The 20,068-nt window shown below is 44.1% G+C and overlaps 1 protein-coding gene across 2 annotated transcripts in view; it reads right to left on the bottom strand.

Moving 5' to 3' along the window:
- Nucleotides 1–290: 290 nt before the first annotated feature.
- The window catches only part of meis1b (Meis homeobox 1 b), a 78,635-nt gene continuing 58,857 nt past the window's right edge, over nucleotides 291–20,068 (bottom strand). The window contains exons 10-13 of one of the 2 annotated variants that reach the window (XM_070542020.1): nucleotides 9,238–9,296; nucleotides 7,620–7,709; nucleotides 6,848–6,945; nucleotides 291–1,083 (exon numbers count right to left, since the gene is read on the bottom strand). In XM_070542020.1, coding sequence (XP_070398121.1) covers nucleotides 6,887–6,945; nucleotides 7,620–7,709; nucleotides 9,238–9,296 — 208 coding nt within the window. In that variant the 3' untranslated portion in view covers nucleotides 291–1,083; nucleotides 6,848–6,886. Of the gene's footprint in view, nucleotides 1,084–6,847; nucleotides 6,946–7,619; nucleotides 7,710–8,877; nucleotides 9,297–20,068 lie in introns of those variants that run through there. The other variant, XM_070542019.1, reaches the window with a different exon arrangement.

The raw sequence follows: 20,068 nt of genomic DNA, 5'->3' as shown, positions 1-20,068 counted from the left end.
TAATAAACTGATATGAAATTTTATTTTATTTTTTAATCACCCAAATTGGAGGTACAAGGTGCAGCCAAACCAATAGTAACACAAGTAGCTGCACCTCCCATGCACACAGGGAGGCGATGAGTGCTGTATGTTACACATACAAACAAAAACAACAACATAATCAGGATGTCTGACCCCTGCAGGCCTCAGAAGTTAAAATAAACAGATTAGCTCGATGTTTACTCACATCTTTCTCGAAAAATATGTCATTTAATGAGGAGAGGTGAACAGGAAGGCAGGTTTCATGTGGATGTTACACAAGCGCGCGCGTTCACACACACACACACACACACACACACACACACACACACACACACACACTTTGGAAAGAAACCAGAAAAAAGAGAAAAGGTTCACATCCTTTTTTTAAAAATCTATTAGAAACAACATAATATGCAGAACAATACAACAGCATTTACAATACTTGAATTCCCAGGTTTTGTGAGAGTCCAGCATAACTTTACAACAGTATACAGTATATTTTCTTCCTCACTCACGTCCCAATCTGATATAGTTTTATACTTTTCATTTGCTTTTCCAGGTCTCAATCCACAATATTGTTAAAGGGCGCCTCCTTTGCTCTGCTAGCGCCCTGTCGGATACAGACATTGGGTTCTCTTTGGTCCAATCCCATCGTCCCAAAGAGTGGAAAGCTCCTCACAGGGTCACTTTGTTTGCCAAAAAAAAAAAAGTTGAAAACAGATCACCGAGTGCCACATTTTACTGAGCAGGCAAAAGGTCCCAGTGAGTCAGTCACAATCACGTTGATGGAGGAATCCAGGTGGGGTTAGTGCAGCAAGGGGGTGGAGTCTTGTGTCAACCAGAGAAGAAGCAGGAGACTGTCGGGAGATGGGGCTCGTCTTATCTGCTCTCATCTCTGTTGGGTTCTTTGAAAAACTGTAAGAAGGCTTCCATGTTGCAGGCACCGGTCGAATAAAACGGTTTTGTGTCTTTTTTCTTGTTCGTTCATCATCAGTGGAAAATCAGGGAGTCCCGTTTACAAGCTCCACAGGCCTCCGTGAGACACATGATTCCCCTGCAGCTCTGAAAGGAGAGGAAATAAGACTGGTTAATGATCAATAACCAGCATTAAACTATTAAACTCAGGTGGGCTGCAACTGTTGGTGACAGATTGTTCTGCAAAACGTGTTTCCAATAATGATAGATGTCACTTTTCTTGTGTTGCTTGAAATGAAAACATGTTCAATTAATCTGCAAAAGAAAAAAATTTGAATCCAGTCGTAGAGTCTCCTCTCATGTCTGGACCCAGTTTCAGGCCAGTCTCAAGTTAGTTTCCATCAGATAGAAGAAACCACTTTGGGATGTGTTGCTGATCACGCAGCTCCGTAAGAAAATGTGTGACTAAACTGCAGAAAAGAACATTTGCATTTGCATCATACGACACACGCAGTTTAAAGCATTTTCAGAAGTGTCGTCCTACTAATTCTGTGTGATTCCAACAGGAAATTTCTAATGTTCTACCAAGTTTGTGTGTCATGATCCAGTAGCATGGTGCTAACGAGCTGTGGTGGTTTTGGCTTGCTTTTAGCACCCCCTGGTGTCCTTTTAGTAGAACTGACAGCAAAACTCCCCTCCTCGCTGTGTGTTCGTCTTTTTAACACCTTAATGCAAAAGCTGAAATGTCTCCCCAGCACTCCTTAGTGTCTATAGGAGTGATTAATCTTAATCAGAAGCTTGCAGGTTCGAGCCCCACTCAATCTGTCGCTGTCATTGTGTCCTTGGGCAAGACACTTAACCCCCCTTGTGTTCTGGTGGCGGTCGGAGAGACCGGTGGCGCCAGTACTCGGCAGCCTCGCCTCTGTCAGTGCGTCCCTGGGCAGCTGTGGCTAAATCGTAGCTCATCCCCACCAGCGTGTGAATGTGTGTGTGAATGGGTGCCTTGGGGGGTTCCAGGACTCTAGAAGGCGCCATATCAAATACAGGCCATTCACCATTTTATCACTAAATTGAACAAATCAGCTGTGTTCACAATCTAAAACATGCAGGAAATGTGCTGGAACCCGACTGCAGCGCCAGGTATGTCAGCTCAGTGTGTATCTGGGCCAGAACTCTACACGCTGCGTGGATGCGTGAGAGCAGCGTGAGTTAATCCTACACCCACAGTAATGCTGCTTTAACCGGAGGAAGGGACTTAAAGACCAAACACACACGATCGACTTGAAGCGATACCGAGGTCGAGTGCATAATGTTTCAAGGATAGTCAATTTATCCAGACTAGAAGGAAACCTAAAACTGACCTGAGACTTTTCTGTAAAATGCTTGTGTTTGTTGTAAAGAACGACCTGATGAAGGCCACCAAACCTGCTCAGACAAAAAAATAAAATACCATCTATATCCTCGTTTTTCTCTGCGTTCCTCTTTTTAACAGCAACAACAGCAGTCATCTATCCCAGCAGGTGGAAAGTCACCACCGGTCGACATTGTTGTCAAAACCTGAGGGAGGGTTGAGGCCCAAAGTTTGCCGTCATCAGAGAGTGCCCCAGGCCCGTTCACGTGTGTGTCATACACAAATACACAGGAGGACCATTAGCAGACAACAGCACAGGCAAGCACAGAGTGGAAGAACAATGACGGCATTCCCTGTTTTCCACTCATCAGTCAGTTTTCACCAAAGGAGAGAAAAAGCAGCTGGTCCTGAGATAAGCGAGGGCCGTGTCAGACGTTCTCGTTTCTTTGTTTGTTTGGTGAACTGGTCAGGATTTCTGGAGTTCCTTTAAATGTTTCTTCAAATTTTAGTCGTTTATTGGTAAATGGTCTGTATTTGATATAGCGCCTTCTAGAGTCCTGGAACCCTTCAAGGCGCTTTACAACAAAATCAGTCATTCACCCATTCACACACACATTCACACACTGGTGGGGATGAGCTACAATGTAGCCACAGCTGCCCTGGGGCGCACTGACAGAGGCGAGGCTGCCGAGCACTGGCGCCACCGGTCCCTCCGACCACCACCAGCAGGCAACGTGGGTTAAGTGTCTTGCCCAAGGACACAACAACAGCGACAGACTGAGCGGGGCTCGAACCTGCAACCTTCCGATTACGAGGCAAGCACTTAACTCCTGTGCCACTGTCGCCCCCAATTGACTCGTCTTTATGAGTAATAATTTCCAGAGGAATTATTTACTGTTATTAAGCCAAATAACTAACTAGGAGTAATTAGAGTAGCTTCCCACTCAGCAGAAAACTTTCAAAGAACATCATTTAAACAGGTGAGACAGAGTCTAACGACCCATTTAGTCACAAAGACACAGTTTTTTTATCTTTTCTAAGCTTGAACAAAACAACACTGAGTGATAAAAACAAACATCAGCTATATCAGCTAAAACCCTGTCGTACAATCGGTGATCAACTGGAGGATGGTACATTTCCTTTCTGGTTTAGGTAAACTCATGGCTCCTCTCTTTTTTTAGACGCAAACTGCATATTATTTTCAGGAAGGAAAAAATACTCTGAAAGATCTTCTGAAAGTTCAAAGAACTATTGACCAAGACACATTTTTATAAATTACAGGAAGCGCTTGTTCACTAGAAGGGAGCTATGAAGGCATCAGCGTTGGTCTAAAGGCGTTTGCACCGCTGAACTTTAATTTTGTTTTGTTCTCGTGATCGTAGTGACTAATCTGTGATGGCATCACCAGCGTCTGTTGCGTAGCGGCTTTGGTGTTCGTACCCCTGGTTAACAAGAGTGTACTGATTACTGTAGGAAACTCATGTCAAGGGGCTAATAATGCTATGAGTGCATGAAAGAGCACAGTGCTGCTTATGGGGTTTTTCTCTTAATAAGCCAATCAATACATCGAGCTGTACGTCTCATTTCCTAGAGTCTGGGGGGGTGGGGGGTGTCCATAGGGACCAAATCAACAGGGACATACATTCACATGGACAATACAAGAGGGCACTCAATCCCCATCAGAACCCGTTTCTTTTTTCCACCCGTCCACTGTTCCTTAATAGTGAAGGTTCATCCACCAGAAAAAAGAAGTTTAGGGTGTGGGGGGTGGAAGTTGGGGTTGAGGGAAGGGATCTTGACCTCTCAGCAGAAGGTTAACAAATTTGGGCTTAATGATTGCAGCAATGAATTCTGGGACAAAGGGTCTCCAGCCGAGGCTGATACCAAAAGCATCCATTCATTCAAGCGTTCCATCCAACAATTTGAGAAAAAAAGACTCCTAATGGGCAGGATGGAGAGAAATTCCATACTCTCCACATCCCACGTTGTGATATTCGCCTGAAACCAACAGTTTTCCGGGCAGAAGGGACAAGGGGGTAAGGGTCATCTGAGAGTCATTCTGGCCACCATCAAAGGCTCCGCCTGCTTCTGCTTCAGTTGACGGGCCTCATCGTTGCTGACAGGTGTATTGTTTCGCATGGGGATAATGCTCTGTAATCGTCACTGGGTGGAAAGCATAACGCTCCTCACTGAGCAGGACTAATTGGCTTTAGTTTTAACTAATGTTACTGTGTGAGTGCTGGGCACACCTTCTGCATCAGGGCTCCGGAGCCCCAGCACAATAACCGCTCAATTCAGCCCCCGAAGAAACTAAATCTCAGCTCCGCTAATGAAAATGACTTATAAAAAATAATGAACCTGAACTCTTTTAATCAAATAAGATAACTGTCCCCCTCCTTCCTCGCATAATAACCTATTAATTTAATTGGTCATGAAAGAATATAACACATCGCTTTCTTGAAAGGAAAGTGTAAGTCTGATGGAGACGAGCTTCGGCAGCTGATGAAGCTGTAAAGAGGAGTAGACATTTTTCTGTCACCATCCCTCTCTTTGCTTCTCCTCTTCTCTCCCTGCTGCTCCGTCCTTCCTCCCTCTAGCCCTCCCTCTTGTCATTTACTCGCCATCTCTCCAGCTGCCCCTCCCTCTTTTGGTCTCTGTCTCTCTTTTTCTTCCTCGCTCCACCCGTCTTCTCCGTGCTTCGCCTGTCTCACAGAGGATTCCTCTGGTGGCCCAATTACGAGATTCAGCAGGCAAATTGAGGCTGTTTAAAGCAAGGTCTGCTGGGAAGGCTAGCAGCTGCTTGGACACACAAACCAGCCGCCGTGTTTACACACTTGCACATAAACGCCGACACACACGTCCCATTTTGAAGCTGTTTTTTTCCCTTCTTCACTTCCTGCATTGCAAACCTGAAAGATGTCATTCCATGAAAGATTGTTCGCCTTTTGTTTTTGTTCTTGACACTTATGGCGGAAACAAGGGCGGCACATTTTCACTTCGGTGCACTCGCACGTGCACGCACTTCGTGTGGTGGGTTAATGGTCCCTATTTTTGTAAACTGAATAAGTCAAATCCATTGGTCACACCTCTGGTGATGGCATATTTAATATGGATCTAGTCAATTAGGCCCAGCTAAGCTCCATACCCTGCTGGCTACCTCCTCCATTTTGCACTAGTTTGTGTCCCCTCTCTGTGCCAGGAGTAATCCTATTACCGTACACACACATGCACATGCACATGCACACATACAGTGATGCAGACCTGCATGGCTGTACATTTGCAAACACCCACACATTTAATCTATAAATTTTGTGTGGTGCACATGCAGCTACAGAGGTATTCAGTACAGAACAATGATGTTTGAGCGCGGTTGGACCCGACGCACGGTGCACTGTGACACCAGAGCCTGTGTACATCCGGAATTATGTGGGAGTCTGTTTTGCCCTGAGGCAAGAGTGAGGGAGGGAAAGAAAGAGCAGGGGGAGAGAAGTGAGAGAAAGAAGAAAGGGAGAAAAGGTGTTGCGAGAAAGAGATGGAGGAGGAAAATTGACAGTGAGAAAAACCACAGAGGGAGGGCGACTGTGTGTGTGTGTGTGTGTGTGTGTGTGTGTGTGTGTGTGTGTGTGTGTGTGTGTGTGTGTGTGTGTGTGTGTGTGTGTGTGTGTGTGTGTGTGTGTGTGTGTGTGTGTGTGTGTGTGTGTGTGTGTGTGTGTGCTGGGGGATCCTGTAGCTGGTTAGCAAGTGTGTATTAATGTAGCTCATGCATCAACAGCAACCCGGCAGATTTATGACACTTAAGGGGTGCTCACTTCTCTCCCTCTCCTTGCACCGGCAACGACTGCTTACATTTTTGCCAATCAGTCTGTTACCATAGTAACGTTCTACCTGCCCCTCCTCCTTGGGTTCCCCACCCACCCCCTGTCCCAGCCCATCCCTGCTTTCTTTCCTCCTCATTGCCCCTCTCCTCTTCTCTCCCTTTCTGCGCCCCGTCTTAATGTGACCCAAGCACCAAGCCAGCCAACAAAATCCTTAATTGTCTCTCATTACATTTATTGACACTTAAGCGCTTTGCCATTGATTATCAATAATAACCATTTTTGTACATTATTTTTTTTGTCTTCTGTCTCTGGTTTGCTTCTCCCTCCTCCCCTCTGACTGATGTGGAAAGCGTTTGGATTTGTAGCTTTTGGACGTGCGAGAGATCCATGCAGCGACGCACATGCACAGACTTTACAAACACAAAGAGTTACACGGATGTGATCAAAGGCTCTTATCAGCAGACAAGGGAGGGAGAGTCGGAGAAAAAAGTAACAGAAGTAAATCTGCTTGGGAAGAACAGGATCTGCCGACTCGTTTCTATCAAAATGAATCATCCTGGAATATTTTAGCGTTGACTGAGAAAAGCTGTTGGTTCAGGAAAGCTTCATCATGTAAGAAAACTATATGTATGTGGCAAAAGATCTTAAAATTAAATGCTAGAAACGCACGATGAAAATAATATCCTATTAAAAGTACTATATCTGAGAAGTATTTCCATTAAGTTTTTAAGAACATACTTACTTTTCCCTTTGTGTTGTGATTGGTCAGACTCTGGCAGGGCTACATATAGTGCCACTGACCTTCCATGCCCATGTTCATGCCCATCCCACCCATTGGCCCTGGAAAATAAAACAATATAAAAAAGAAATTTTAAAAACTACGTCCTTTAGAGGTTTTTATTCCAGTAAAACCAGAAGAAGCAGCACAATCACTTTTCTTTTATTTTTACCGTGAAGCTAATTTGACACACAGAACAGCATCAAAGCCCTCGAGATCTGTTGGGTAGAGGTGTGTGAAAATGTTGAGGGTGGTTAAGTCGTCTATCCAAACCGCCTGACTGAGAGGAGGGTGAGGTTGGGTTAGAGACTTAAGAGAATCCCAGAAAACAGGGGAAAACGAGAGGAGGAGGAGAGCTTAAGGACAAACTCTGAGATTAAACCCCGATGGCGTGAGAGAGGGGCTGTTTGAAGGAGTGGGAGTGAAGAAGAAGATAGCGGTTTAATGTGAGTGAGCACACCTGTTCTGTGAGGGGAGGAAACACTGTGTGTGTGTCTTTGTTATCAGCATATCGGTCCAAATAAGTGAATGTGTGTCAGCATTATGGTACAACGAGGAAGACGATGTGCGTGAAGTAAATCTAAAGACACAGGGAGGATGACAAAAATGGGATGAGGAGATGAGAAAGTAAGAAAGCTGATTGGTCAAGACATGAAAACTAGACCACAAGGAAAGATAAGTAGTGTAGGAAGGACAAGGGGGAAAGAAAGGGACAGACACGCAGAGAAAGCCTTACCAGGTGGTCTGATTCCCATGTGCTGCTGGCCGTCCATGACGAAGCCCCCCATTGGCTGGCCATCTGGATTGTAGGGAGCTCCTTGACTTACTGTGGATGGCGGAGAAGACAAGAAGGGAGGGATAGAGGGATCGGAGGGAGGGAACAGAGTGGTCAATTAGTCCTTTTAATTAAAGCTCAGTGGCCGGAGCGGGATCATCTGTTGGCTGGTGCACGCACAGGAAGCCACCAAAGTCTCTCAACGTCACTCTGCTCCACGTCTCCAACCGGATTCCCACTCTAAGCTCCTGGTAGACTTTAATGCAGCTCAACGCTCTAATAGGGATCGGCTCAGGAGTTTAATATACACTTAAGACGCATAAGGACTTTGGTTTAAATGTAATTATTTAAGCATGCAGACCTGAACTACGCCAGAAAGACTGGAGTTATTGATTTCTTATTTTTTGATGAATTTTGTGTTGATTGTTGATCCAAGTCCACACACAGGTGTTTGTGGTTAAGCAGCGTTTGTTTGTGCAGCCAGCAAACAGGTGAACACCGAGGTTTGAGAGCATCCGTACGGTTTATACAGAACATTTCATCGATTTAATCCTGACGGACAAGTTTAAAGCATCCAGCTCCCCTGATAAATATTTCATAGACACGTTGGCACATATTGCTGCAGAGCTTTTAGCGTAGCTGCAGCTACTCTCCATGTATAATTGCATGTATGATCAAAGACCCTCGATGAACTCCAGGTGGACGCTCTGACCAGCTTTCATCAAACCTTCATTCTAACTTGTCCCAGAATCGGCTGCTATCTAAACGCTTTATCTCATAAACGCTGCTTCGAACTAAGCAGCAAGGAGAAGCGAAACCTGATATGGTTCCTATTATTTTGGTTTCCCTCCATTGTTCTGCTCTCATAGAGAACCACTTACTTTTGATTTAGGCTGTTTGGAGGTCAGTCAAGCAAAAGCAAGACCTCAGCCCCCACTGAACGCCTTTGAACTTTACTACGCTCTCCTAATGCCACCCTGACCTCTGACCTCTATTACAGGTAATAAAGTTTACGGCAGTCCAAACCAAGCCATGCACCAGGGGGACCGCTCACTCGAGCCGGGTTGAGGAGGGGATGGGGCTAAAAACAGGTCTGGAGCCAAAAGGCCAATCGAAGGTCATCCCTAAAAACCAAAGGCTGTAGCGTTTATTTATTTATTTATTTATTTTGTTACGGTTTGAGCCACGGAGCTTAATTTGATTTCCCTGGTTGGTAAAAAGGGTACTGAGGGGTTAGGAACAAACTTTACTCAGAACACAAAGTTTTATTTACAGGATAACACACAAAAATATCACTCCTCGTTATTCACTGTCGACCAAAGGCTTGTACCCTGTAATTAATAGGTTTTCACCTCAACGGACATGTGAGGGTTGATTAATGGTTGCTGTTAATGTTGTAATGTTTTGGCTCCGTAGCCATGGTCAGTAATGATAGAGATGGGGGAAGTCCCTGAAGGATTCGGACATTCCAAGAAGGAAGCATCAGTCCTGTATTTACCAGCGGAGAGGCTTCTGGGTGCATGGAGGGTGGACGGCTTATGCCTGCTGGACTTGAAAACAGTTACTATGGGAGACTTGCCTGCTCGGTTTGACTGGTCGATCATGGGCTGCACTATTCTCCTTCTGGCGTTAATGAACCTGAGGGGGGTGAAAGGTGGAGGGGAAAAGGAGAGGAAGGAGAAGAGACAAAAAAGCAGTCAGAGCTTCACTCAAAACAAGATTAAGGAAAAATGCTGACTAATACCTCAGAGATCTTGGCATCCAGCACACAAACAACCACATTTCCAAAGCAGCCTCTCTTTTTTCAGCTAACCATAACAGTGATAAGGAGTAATTATTCTCCCATAAGCACCACTGAGCCCCAGTGAAGCCGCCATGAAGCTACAGCGAAAGTCACTAAGAACAACAACCGGGAGAAGTCAGAACTCCTCAACGTGTGTAAACCTGTTCCAACAGTCAGCCTGAACACTGGGGTCTTTGTGGGGCGAGGCTTAGCCGGGGGTTTTTCTACGGCTGCCTGAAACGTTTCAGCCCATCTTGTTTTACTGGAGACGTTCCACCTCACAACGAGCTTCGTTTGCTGACTGTTTAACGCGCTCGCTCGGCATGGAGCACGGCGGTGCGGCAGAGTGTTGCTGACAGAAACACGCCGCGTCGCCATCAGCGGGAGGCATTGTTTTGGGTGATACTTTGCCACGACAGGTGTGTGTGTGTGTGTTTATGTGTGTGTGTGTGTGTGTGTATGTGTGTGCGTGTGTGTGTTGGGGGGGGGGGGGGGGGTCTCTCATTCCATGACCTCTAATAAAAGTGCACAGTCAATCCATTTATTGAGCACAAACACACCATCACCCATATTTAAATCAGCTTCTTAGTCATTTTCACACACACACACACACACACACACACACACACACACACACACACACACACACACACACACACACTGCATGTATTCACACCCGTTAATGCCCGCTCTGGCCTTGCTCAGGCTAACCCCTTTTGAAATGACCCCTTGGCCCGTTCTGACCCTAAGGAGGGAGGACTCTGGGGGCTTCTGACTTGATTTATGTGTTCCTGCTGTTGCACCACCGGACACTTCTATTTTATCTTTGCAATGGGGAGCATTAGCTGCTGAACTTAAGGAGAACAATAGTACTGCTGGACTTTTAAAAGCTGGAAAACAGCATTTATTAGTTCAAGGAATGGTGAGAAAGAAAGGGTTGAACCCGGATTGCATCTGTTTCAATCCAAACAGATGGACTGAATTGTTTGATTTTTATATGTCTTAAATATAAAATGCTACAGAGGGACTGGGCAAAACCATGGGTGGCTAATGTCACGCTGTTTTGAAGATACTTTTTTTTTCCAGGTAGATGGTTAAAAACATCCTTGAAGGTTGAGTTTTAACAGTTTTGTTGTATATTTGTTACAGTAAAATACATTGATTTGGAATTTCGGGATGGGGGCGAAATAGAAAGAGCAAAGGAGGAATGCAAGAATGCACTGACATGGCAGAGCACCATCAAATGAGGGAACGTCTGGAGTTTTATCACCAATGCTCTCTCCCTCCCTTCCTCCCCCGCTACCCTGTTTTGCTGGGGGAGATATGAGAGGAGGAGCGAGGGAGTGAGGGCAAAAGGGGTTGAGGAGTCTCGAGCATTCCTTCAACTCTCCTCTCCTCTGCACTCCAAACCCTTTGCTAAAGAAGGAGGTCAGCTTGAGGCCAACACTGACTAACTGTTGACCTCTCCCTCTTTTTCAGCAACGTCTTATTGCATCTGTTCTTCCTCTGTTGTGCTTTTCTTTTCTTCCTTTTCTTTATTGGTGTCCCTCTGCCTCCTGACAGATCCTCAGCTGCACTGGTAGCTTTAGCAAGCGGGTCGGACTTCTCAGGAGGTTGTGTTCCTGGGGTGAACTCTAAGGCGACGTGTAAATAACGAGAGCTTAAGTGTGTCACAAACACTGCTCCTAAACAACAGTTACTCTGCCTCTCTGTATCTGTTTCCTTCTCCTGCTCGCTCCGTCCTTATCATTCCTTCCCTCTATGGTGGAAAACGGCGGTCCAACTCAGAGCAGTGAATCTCCAGTCCGACCAATCAAACCCCCTCCTCCTCCTCCTCCTCCTCTGAAAAACTCGTTGGTTTCCTGTCCCTGTCGTCCCCATATCTGAGGCCAGATGCACCATGGGGTCTGGAACAAAGGATAAAATGCCTCTCATAATAACAGCCAGGGGAACGGAGAGATGGAGAGCAGGAGAAAAGCAGGGAAGGAGGAGTGAGAGAGTGGAGGGTAAAAAAAAAGGGGCAAGAGGCTCTGCTCTGCAAACCAGACACTCTTGCTGTGACCGTTAATAAGCTGACACAGAAAAAGATTGACAGAGAGATGGAGGGAATAAAGGGAGAGGAGTTGATGAGATAAAGAAGGATGGAGAGACAAAAATGAAAAAGAAAAAAGGGGGAGAAGAGAAAAGCAGGGTGAGGCTTCACCTTTTCCCGACCCCTGGGTGCTATACGGCCGGTGTTTATGGCCTGTTCACTCCCCTGCCTCCCATCACAACACAATGAGCTTCACTATTCAGCTCCACTCCCGGCAACAATAGCTGGACTATTTTGGTGAGAAACACGCCGCTGGTGAGCCCAAAACGGGGCAGAAGACACCGAAAACAAGGAACATCAAGGGCAACTTGTGAAGAAACTGAACGTAGAAGGAAAACTGTAAGAGTTGGATTCCCATCAGGGGAACATATGTTTGACATATGCATGAACTCATCATACTGCGAACCAAAAAACATGCCAGCCATATGTCGTCACCAGAGCTGGCTCCTCTAAAGTCACGTCAGGAGACCGGAGGAGCTTCGTCCCGTTTGTTTCTGAGATGTTTCTCCTCCGGATTTTCCTAATGTTGGGATTAATTCTCCAACCTCGCTCCCTCCTTCACTGTGAAGAGTGGAACTGATTGCGATGGCGTCTGCCAAGCCCTTGCTAATGTCCTATTCTCATTACACCCAAGACACACACACTCACACACACACAGGCGTAGCGAGCCGAGTCAGCTGCACACAGGTGTACACCAAGCGCACGTGAAATGCCCAATTAAAAGCAAGAAATTGTCTTTTTCATCAGCTGCCTTTGTTGCGTGACCAATTAGGGGATAATTTAATAACGAGCGATGGAAAGATGCGGATTGGATATACAAAAGGTTACTCCGCGAGCTCATTGATTTAAATTCATGCAGAGCTCTCAATATCTGCTGCGCACATTCTCACACGTGCACATCTCCTGAGCCTCTGACCAATATTACGTTAGGAATATGAGACACACTGGAACACACAAATGTGTGCACGTCCCCAGTGCTCAATACCAGTTAGTAACCTGAGAAAATCTGCACACTCCCAGCCAGCACAAATCCCACATTTGCACCCAGCTGGTTATTCCAGCATCACATCCGTTCATCAGGACCCGGCGGTGTGTTCTAGCGCGCGCGGGCAGAGGTTTGCATGCATATTCATATCTGAGAACCACTTAAAATAACTGTGCAACCACACACTCCTCCTGGCTGCCAATCAATGTGATTTAAAAGACAGCAGGAGAAAGCAAGCTCTGATGGGTAGTCATCAGGTTGTCACTGCGTGGCTAGCATCAATTGTCTGCAGCTCAACCACAATTAACATCCGATCCACATATCTCTACACACTGGCAACACGCACACATTAAAACAAAATAAATCACTTATTTTGTGTACTTTTTCTCTCTGGAAAGCACTTTTAAATAAACTCTGCTACCTTAAATCTGGATTTGACATAAATTAGTCATTTGTTTTTGCATTTATTAGAACATATACTTATATTTGTCAGCAGGAAGCATCAGAATACACCTTGTTCTGGTCGTTTGTTTGTCTCTGGGGTGCTACATTAACCTCTCTTCTGCCCCGACACCTTCTCCTTTTATTCTTATCCTAAAACTAAGTGCAGCAGGACTAGCATCAGCGCTTTCACCTGTATTTGTGTTTATTTTTGGAAGCGTGCTGCATGTGGGTGTGTGAGGGAATAACAGTTATGACTTCCTTGTTACCCCTCAGCTGACAATTTAAGTCATAAATCACCTGATGATGTTGTTTCTATCATTTCCTGTACTTTTGTTTGCAGGTCAGATGTTTGGATTAGATCATCTAGCTTATTTTAGATTAAAACAATACGTAGCTGGTTGCAGAGCTCATCAAATCACAGGAAAAAGTCATGAAAAACTTCCTACGATGTGTAACATTTCGTTTTAACTGCATTTTCCAAAACGGCAAATACGGAGAACAGATTAATCTGAGCATTGCTCACATTTGCTGTAGGAATATGACCACTAAAGCTAAGATTAGTGTAAAACTAAGAAAGTTGGCTTTTCGACTGTTTTATGTCTCACTCAGCTCCATCTTCAGGTCACTTTTGGGAATCCTGAGAACAAGATAGGAGCCGGTGATTCTGGGAAAATGAAATCTGTGAGCTTAGACGTGGATTGTGCAAAAAAAAAAAGCTGCAGCTATTCATTAGTAAGCCATATTTAGTGCTGAGCCTAAAGATTAAGTATTGTCCCTAATTTGTCTGTACAGCTTTCAGCAGGTGAACATGTCTGCAGACCAAGTTGCAGATCTACAACGCTCCTACATGCTCTCACTTGTCAGCAAGTTGCCTCATTTTCTTTCTCCGTAGAACTTTTGACCAATTAACCAACCAGAAATCAAAGGTCTGCTAACTGCAACACAAAACAGGACTGGGCTTGTTTAGAGAACAGCTATAAGCAGCAGTCCTGCGGAAAAAAGGAGTGGCCACATCCTTCTGACACAGATGCAAAGATGTGCACTAAAGAAAAAACCCAATATGGACACACAGGCAGCAGAGAAGTACAGTGAGGTCATGTTGAAGTCGCGTCACTAAATCAGAGCGCCGTTTGGCTGCGGCTAATTTGTTATGAGACAAGAGGCCAGTGTTTTGAGTCAGCATAACTTACAAGTCTTTATTGGCAGGCAAATAGGTCCTGAACCATCTCCAACTGCATTTGTCACTTTGCACAGACACACCCACCCACACACACACACACATTCAGTACATTCAGGCCTGCAGCTTCTAATAACACAAGGTGGACTAGCAGGATCTTGTGCCAAATATGGAGAGAAACTTAAGAAAACAGTGTGAAATTTTAAAAAAAGAACTTTAGACCTGGGGTCACTTAATCCCCATGACTCCACACACATAAAATGCAAATATGTGCACAAGTGCAGACACGGCCCTGTTGCTCCACAAGCCAGAAGCCCGGTGTCCATCAGGAGAGTCTACCTCTAATGCTGTTATTACTGAGTGGAGCAACAGGCTGGGAGGCAGCTAAAGCGTGTGTACCTGCGTTTCCATGGGAACCAGGTGCCTCGCACGGCTATGGAGGAAGTGTTTCTGAATATGTTTCATGAACTCACTGACTCTGACTGAACTGGCTCTGCCGCTCCCATTGACCTCTGGATGGGACTTACCAAAGGGCAAGAATGAAAACTTTAAATGCTCAAGTGTTGGAGTGACGGTGTGTGTTTTCCCTGGTGATGGGGGGAAGTGCATACCTAAATCACTGCAAGGGAGTGGTATTTTTTGTGTTGGACTAAGACCTTACCAACGGATGGGCATTAGGGTCAAAATCTCTGGGACAACAACTTCCAGCAAAATTACGAGCACACCAAACTCCCTTTCATGACTGGCAACGAGTGAAGAGGTAAACGTGTCAAGCAACAACGTTTAGCAGTTTTGTAACCGCCTGTTACAAATCAGTAAATGCATTTTGTCCTCACGGGCTCCCATAGAAGGAAACATGGTGTCTAATATGACGTCGCCCAGAAACTTAAGGTGTTTTTCGATGTCAAGGACAGTGTCCTCGTATCCTTCCTTGGAACAGAATTGCGTCACATGACAGTGGCTTCTGCAGCGGTCACATAGCATCACATGACACGGGAGATAACGCTAAATCTAATACGTATACGTTTTCAATATACATATATAACAAGCCTTTTACTTTTTAAGTTGTGTATATTTTGGTTAAATTAAATATGTAAGCAAGTTACTACCTACTAGCCACCAAATCTGCAACAACTGAGCAACTAACCAACCAAAGATAACTACTTTGGATATAAAAAATAAACTTTTCAGATATCAACCCGATAGCTACAGTTAGATGAATTATATTTAAACTTGAAATTTGTCCCGAAGTAGCTGCCGGCTTCTGATCCACCATCCTTTTGAAAATACCGCGGTGTATTCTGGGAAAAATTTGACCAAGGCTAGGCTACAAGACACCTCTCACGTATCCTTGCTCAGCTAGCTGAACGGCTAACAAAGAGAGAACACACACCTTGGTAGAACATGTATTTCCCATGTATTTTAGACCTGATTTTTATTGTTTTATGTTACGAAGCCACCAATATTTTTCAACAACTGGGCATCATTTAATTCCTTTTCAACAACATTTAGATGGAAATTTCCAGAAATTTACGGTAAAAACTACACAGTCTCTTCAAAAACGAGAAACAAGGAGCAGAAAAGTGACCTGAACAGCAAAAGGAGGACAGCAATGCGGATCCTTCAGCTGTCACATGTGACATCAGTCTTTGTTCCTGTTTCACAGCTTTTAGCCTGTTTTGGACGATCCCAGAGAGAAGACATCTCTTGAAGCCTGGTTTGTTTCAGAAACAACATGGCTGTCCAGTTCTGTCGGTGCAGAAACACAGGACAGCACCGGTGTCCTTTAGCCTGTAGGCTTGTATCAAATGTGTGACTCGCTGTGACGTGTGTAGAGCTCTTTCCCATCTGAGCGTGTGTTTTAGAGCCAAGCGCTGCACAGGCATTTGCTTATTTACAGGGTTAGTTGGTCATGTAGATGGAAATACAACGATGCACCCCCTCCCACAGACAACCGTGTCCCACAGAGCCTGTCTTGCTGACAGGGCTTGCAGTGGGCACCACTGCAAACAGACTGGTTGACCTAAATCCCGCTCCATGCTGCCCGTGTCATATCCTGTCTCTGCTCGTGTCACTTCCCCCACCAGCTCGCAGCAGCTGTCACTAGGGGGATCCCATGGCTGCCCAGAAACTAGTACACAACAGATATCCAGAAAAGAGTGAGTAAAACTGTAACGTTAAAAAATAATTCACCCAAATCACTGCTTTTATTTGTGTTAAATCCATGTCAGACTCCTTGTTTATTATGAAACTGCTCATTTTGGCACACATCTATGTTTTGCGTCCTGCTGACTTCACTTCACAGCAACTGTTTGATCAATACAAGAAGTGAGAACATCAGCGGAGCAATGGCGGTGAACACAACGGTGACCATGTGTGCCTCCACACAGACGCTGGCATTCTGCTGCCTTTCATGTTTTGGAACCCCCTTTCTCGAAACAAAAGGAGGTTGAAAGGCAAGAAAGAGGAGTGGGAAGAAAGGAGGAGGGAATAAAACAGAGAGAGCGAAGGGCGAATGAAGAGAAATGCAAGTTTGGCCTGAGGCGGCGTGCTGTGATGTAATAGAAACACAGGGAGAGGGAGGGAAGAGGGGGGGTTGGAGAGAGATGGCATTTGTTGTGTTGTGTGTCTTTGCACATGGACATCTGTGTGTGTAGGCAATTGCACTCACACACACTCACACACACACAACTTGTGTTGACACAACACAGGAAAAGAGCGGGCTGTGTCTGCACAGGCTGAAGATTCCTGTAAGAGGCTCGTGTTAGACACAATCTGAAAATGTTGTTTCTGAAACGTGTTAGACGCAAATTGAAAATGTTGTTTCTGAAATTATGAACGCATCTTAAGTTTAAGGGTGAGGTCATTGCTGAAATGCCTTTTTTCTGTGGTAGTTTCAGGGTGAAGCCACTCAACAGAGCTGCTGTGTATGAGACAGGCTTCAGGCCATGGGATGAAACTTGGCCTGCTAATTCAAAAACACACACACACACACACACACACACACACACACACACACACACACACACCTCGGAGAATTTTCTGTGAACAAGTTCCAGCATCTCTGTCTCCAGACCATCAACATACCAAACCTCACATCTCATCTCACCCTACCTGTTCTCCTCTCTTTACCCCATAATTAACCCTTTCATTAGTCACACCTCGGGCCCAGCTTACAGTCTTAACAATAACTGACACTGTGGACCACTAAAGGTGGGAATATGTTGTAGCCTCCGGAAATGGTCTGTTTGTTCGTCTACAGGTCGACCTCTTCAGTATCGGGTCACATGGAGACATAAGTCTTACCTGGGGGATTTAATCTGCAAGAAAGATACTGTGCTTACCCAAGGTCCCTCGCAAGCTCCCTCTCATCTAAGACTGCTCTGTTTCACAGCACAGGACGGATGAACTTTCATAATTAAATCATATCATGAACAAGATGAGTAAATAATCATATGGTTGAATGAACAATAATGGTTGAAGAATAATAACAATGTTTTGATTAATCTGTGCTTAAATTACTGAGGTTGAAACAAATATTATTATGTTATGACCAATAAAGTTAGATTTAACAAGTGAATCACTATCTACTGACAGCTCACACACTCAGACATGTGACGATGACAAGGTTAAACTAATATCATGACACATTGCTTTCTGTTCCACTAATCAGAACTCCTGTATACACTGAGGAAAAGTGTGTTTTCTGAGGTTGGTTGGTAAAACCCATTTTACACGCCAAATTCTGATTTGTTAGTAAATCAAAATATGACGATTATTAAAACAGAGCTCACTTCACCGTTAGTCAGTTCTTGAGAACGCTTCAGACCGGCCATCTGGAGCAAAACCTCTTTAACCCAGAGCATCTTTTGACAAGCTGCTGTCAAAAACCTGTTGCATGCTATAACTGACTGCAAACGGTTCCTTCAGAATAAAGCTTTACCAACTTCGACTCCTTAAGAGTCCTTCCATAGATGCAAATAACTACCTGTTTTGACCTGGAGACATCCCGAGAGAGTTTAGTGGCACTGCGATTGCTTCTACAGACTTCGGTACCTTTGGGGTCTACAGACTTCCTGACATTCCGGATCTACCACGGGGGTCTTCGAGCTGGTACGTAGACTCGACAGAGTGCGTCTGATGTGGTTTTATAAACCATCAACTTGTAGTTTATAGCAGACCAAATTCAGTACCACTCAGAACTCAGTTTCTTCAGATACGAGAGGTTCTGGTAACATCACGTTCACACATCATCACCCCTCACATTCCATCCACCTAGATTCATTCATCACATAAAGTGTTCCGAGTTGTCATGTTTTAATTGTTTAGAAAATAAATTTCTTACTTCCATAAACTTGACTCTCTTCTTGAATTAATACGAAGTGTCTGACAATCCCTGCCTTTTCGTAAAAAAGCCAGATTTTAAACAACACCAAACACGTACTTCACATGTTCTAATATTTTCAAACCAGCTGCTCAGATTATTCTGTTTAACATGATTTTAAATGTCACCATTTTCACACATCGTGTTAATATGTTGAACACTTAGAGCTGTTTTCTAACACAGATGTAAAAATAACAATACTCCAGACATTCTGGGATGTTTAATGAGCATAAATGTGGTCATTTTTCTAAGTTTGCTCCAAATGTATAAAATTCTGTCCACATTGGTCCTCCACTTCCTGTCCTCTCATCCTCCAGCTCTGCTTTCTCCACAAACCCGATAAGCAGCAGATAAATATGTGCCGTAGCCTCCACCACTCCGCCCTTTTGAATGCTGCTTCTTTTCCTCTCTGCTCAACTCTCCCTCTGTCCAGGCTTTTAAGACGTTCGTAAAAGGAGTTCTTATTGACAAAACAATTGCTCGGCAGGGCTTAAACACTGCCTTTAAAGGCGTATTATTAAATTGCAGGCAGGAAGGAGAGGGCCAGCCAACAAGGGAAACCTGATGACCTCGCCATCGATTTTTACATCACCGGAGCGTTAGGAGAACTTAGCACAGAGATACTGACTGCGTCCAGAGACGGAGACGTTTTATACGTTGAGCTTTTAGCTGCTGTCTAAATTCAGAGAAGGATAATTATGTTGGGCTGTTCAAAAAAGCCTTTTGATGCTGCGGCTGCAGAGATACACATGCAGAGAGTCTATCAGAAAATCTGATCACTGCCATATTTCTGTCCTGAGCTATGTTTAACTAAAATAAGATTACACTAGTTGAAATTATAGGCAGTGTTGTAGAATTTTTACTACATTCGCTCACTTTTTTCTTTTTTTATTTAAATCATTTTACTTAAATATTTTTTAGTTAAATGAAATAATACCATGTAAGTGAGTTGTATCTTTAATGTCACTACAGGTTTTTGGTCATGGAGGTGCAGACAAAGGTGAAGGAAGTCCTCATTGTCAGGAGTTGTTGACAAATCGCCTTAGATGAGAAGCAAAATGTAAAAAGAAAGTAAAATATTCCATCTGTCCTTGTCTTAGCCTGTTGAGACTTAAACGTTGGCTCCAATAAACATTAACCTGATTTCTGAAGACTCAAAAAGATGTGTTTGATCATGTTTTTTTATGATTTTATGGAATAAATCACATTTTTTGTACTTTATTTGAAACTTTGTTCTTTTGTAAGTAACCTAATTAAATATCTAGCTGTTTTCTTAGATCTACAGCATGCTTGTCAAAACAATTTCAAAGTGAGTGACACAAATAATTAAACTTGGTTCATCAGAATGATTTTTAAAATGTAAACGATATGACACAAACTCTAAATGATAATTAGAATAAAAGATCTTGAAAACTGACCCTTATCTTTCAAATCTCAAACCTTTATTTAAAACGAAAATGATCATAGTTTATAAATTCAACATTTAAAACATCATTTGTTTTTGTGAATCTCTACCTCATGTTTATGTTTATTGGTTTACTTTAT

This window comes from Nothobranchius furzeri, chromosome 12 (genome assembly GCF_043380555.1).
Source record: "Nothobranchius furzeri strain GRZ-AD chromosome 12, NfurGRZ-RIMD1, whole genome shotgun sequence".
NCBI lineage: Eukaryota > Metazoa > Chordata > Actinopteri > Cyprinodontiformes > Nothobranchiidae > Nothobranchius > Nothobranchius furzeri.
Note: the sequence above shows the minus strand (reverse complement) of the source record. Positions and strands in the feature narration are given on the sequence as shown.